Below are 2,334 nucleotides of genomic sequence, written 5' to 3' on the forward strand. Positions count from 1 at the left end.
TCTGATATACCATTTTTGCACCAGTATTCTAAAACAAAGTCTCATTTAAAACAACAACTTCCTTCCCCGCAGAATACGCTGCGGGCTTCCAGGGCCACAGGTTCCGGGTGGTGGCCAAAGGGTACTTCCCGTACATCAGTTTCAAGCGGCAGGAGAGCGGTGCCCTGCGCCTCACCGACTCCCTCAACACGCACATGATCACCCTTCTGGCGGAGTTCCTAAACTTTACGTAGGCATTTCTTCTGCACATTTTCTTTTGATTCCTTGGTGTAGTTCTCCGAAAAAAGACAAAACAATGACGGAAGTGACCGCAACACACTGGTCCCATATAAGGTATAGAGAAGATGCCAAGATTGATCGTTTTTTGTTAAAAGGATGTCTTGAAATTGTAGGAAAAGGTGTACCGCTTATCTATATGACCACCTTCATTGCTACTGTCGACAGGTACGACGTGAAGGAGCCAGACGACTGCCAGTGGGGGCTGGAGGCTGATGGGGGCAACTGGACCGGTATTGTAGGCACCCTCCAGCACGAGAAGGCGGACTTCTCAATGGACCTCACTCTGACGCCCCAAAGAGCTGCTGTGGTGGACTTCGGTAGGGTTTACATCGACGAGACCTTGGTCATCTTGTCCTTGAAGCCTCGGCCTCTACCTGAGTATTTATCGCTCATCAGGCCTTTTGAGAGTAAGTGGCGCAGCTGTACATGACATCCTTTGTATTAGCATGACACGTGACCGCCGCTAATATTGAAGTTTGGGGCACAAGATGACACTGTTAACCTTAAGATGGTAGCCTTGCAAACACCTGTATGATCGATCGAGTCGTATGTTCGACCACTTTGCCGTGGAAACTGTGTGAAGACTCTTGCTGTACACTCTACACTCAAAGGCAATGCGTTTTTCCCAGCCTGGGTGTGGGTCGCGACCGTGGTGAGCGTGAATGTGTGGGGTGTGACACTGTGGCTACTGCTCAGAATAAGACACCGAGCATCCAAAGGGCGTCGCTTTGATATTAGATCGGCACTTTTCTACAGCTGGGGGATCCTTCTGGAGGACAGACCCAACGAGCCTCCGGACAACCCCACGGGCCAGGCAAGTCTGTTTAGACCAATGTCCTTCAACCTTTCTCTAAGACATCTGCAACTCCTCCTTCTACTACTACCGTAATGGCTCGAGACGCGGACAATGGCTCCAAAAGACCCTAAGTCACGGGGTGCCCTTTGGACAGAACTACTATTACGGGGTAGCCACTGGCTCGACGCTAGTGTCCGTCTCCCGTCTCGGGGGCCCGGGTTCGAATCCCGGGCGGAAGGTTGGAAAAGGATTTATTCTCCCGACTAGATCAATATCTCATGTGCTTCGAGAAGTGGATATAAATCCACTACACTGGTGGCAGCGGTGGGATACTATTGCTACAACTATTGCTAGGACCACCATTTTCTAGTAATATTTACTTCACAATCAGAGCTGTACGGTTTTCAATGAATAAGATATGTGTGCAATATTGTTTACTCTGTCACAGGTTCTGGTAGGAATGTGGCTCCTCGCTTGCTTGATTCTGAGAGCCATCTACGTGTCCTCCCTCATCTCGCACCTGGTCAAGGGCGGCGAGTCTCCCGTCATCAACACGATCGAGGAGATGGTGAAGAGTGGACAGCATGAAGGCTGGCAGTGGGGGACGGTCAGCATGAGCGGGGCGTTCAATTCCTTCTTGAGCACCAGCACCAACCCGGCCTTCCATGTGGCGAAGAAGTTCATGCAGGTGTGATACAGATGTTACTTGAGGAACCATGAATACCTAACACGGTCCAAATCTATACATAACATGACGTCTCTAAACGTGCACATGCGCCAAACTTTCATCAAATTAGCTCTTGCGGCCTTGTGACTCTAAAGGGCTCGTTTTCCTTTCAGACCATGGGGCCGGAGGAGGGCACGTCCAGAGTGTTGGCGGGGGAGTTTTTGTACTTTAACAACTACTACTCCATCAGGGTCCAGCTGGCCACGCACCGCGGAGCATCGGCCGACATCCCTGTCCATATCAGCACCACTAAGTACCCGCCCTTTCCCGGCAACGGTTGGGCCTTTAGGTGCACCTATATATATTCAGTTATTTATATATTTATTTGTTTATCTATTTAACTAGGTCTGCTGCCATTGCTTTCAGTATGTTGTAACTTGCGGTTGTAGGGGCTGGAGCTGGGGAGTCTACAAAAGGGGCCGGGATGATCTCGTCCAGAGGCTCGTATATGTTCCCTGTTCGACAATCAGGGTTTGGGGAAGGAGGCGTAGGCATGCGGGCGTCAGCTGTATCGAGGACAGTTACGCTGCAT

At 50.4% G+C, this 2,334-nt stretch overlaps 1 protein-coding gene across 1 annotated transcript; it reads left to right on the plus strand.

The window, feature by feature from the left end:
• Positions 1–399: 399 nt before the first annotated feature.
• Positions 400–2,086, plus strand: LOC126983122 (glutamate receptor ionotropic, delta-1-like). The gene is made up of 2 exons (XM_050835618.1): positions 400–701; positions 1,492–2,086. The coding sequence occupies exons 1-2, from the start codon at positions 416–418 to the stop codon at positions 1,767–1,769; spliced, it is 564 nt and encodes a 187-aa protein (XP_050691575.1). The 5' UTR covers positions 400–415; the 3' UTR covers positions 1,770–2,086.
• Positions 2,087–2,334: the final 248 nt, after the last annotated feature.

Source organism: Eriocheir sinensis, chromosome 53, assembly GCF_024679095.1.
Source record: "Eriocheir sinensis breed Jianghai 21 chromosome 53, ASM2467909v1, whole genome shotgun sequence".
In the NCBI taxonomy this organism is placed as follows: domain Eukaryota; kingdom Metazoa; phylum Arthropoda; class Malacostraca; order Decapoda; family Varunidae; genus Eriocheir; species Eriocheir sinensis.

What these genes read in the sequence shown, in the direction of transcription:
- LOC126983122 (XM_050835618.1), top strand. Translation starts at nt 416, where the DNA reads ATGACCACCTTCATTGCTACTGTCGACAGGTACGACGTGAAGGAGCCA. An exon ending in TGAGAGTAAGTGGCGCAGCT is followed by an intron (nt 702 to 1,491) that starts GTACATGACATC and finishes TCAATGAATAAG; the next exon opens with ATATGTGTGCAATATTGTTT.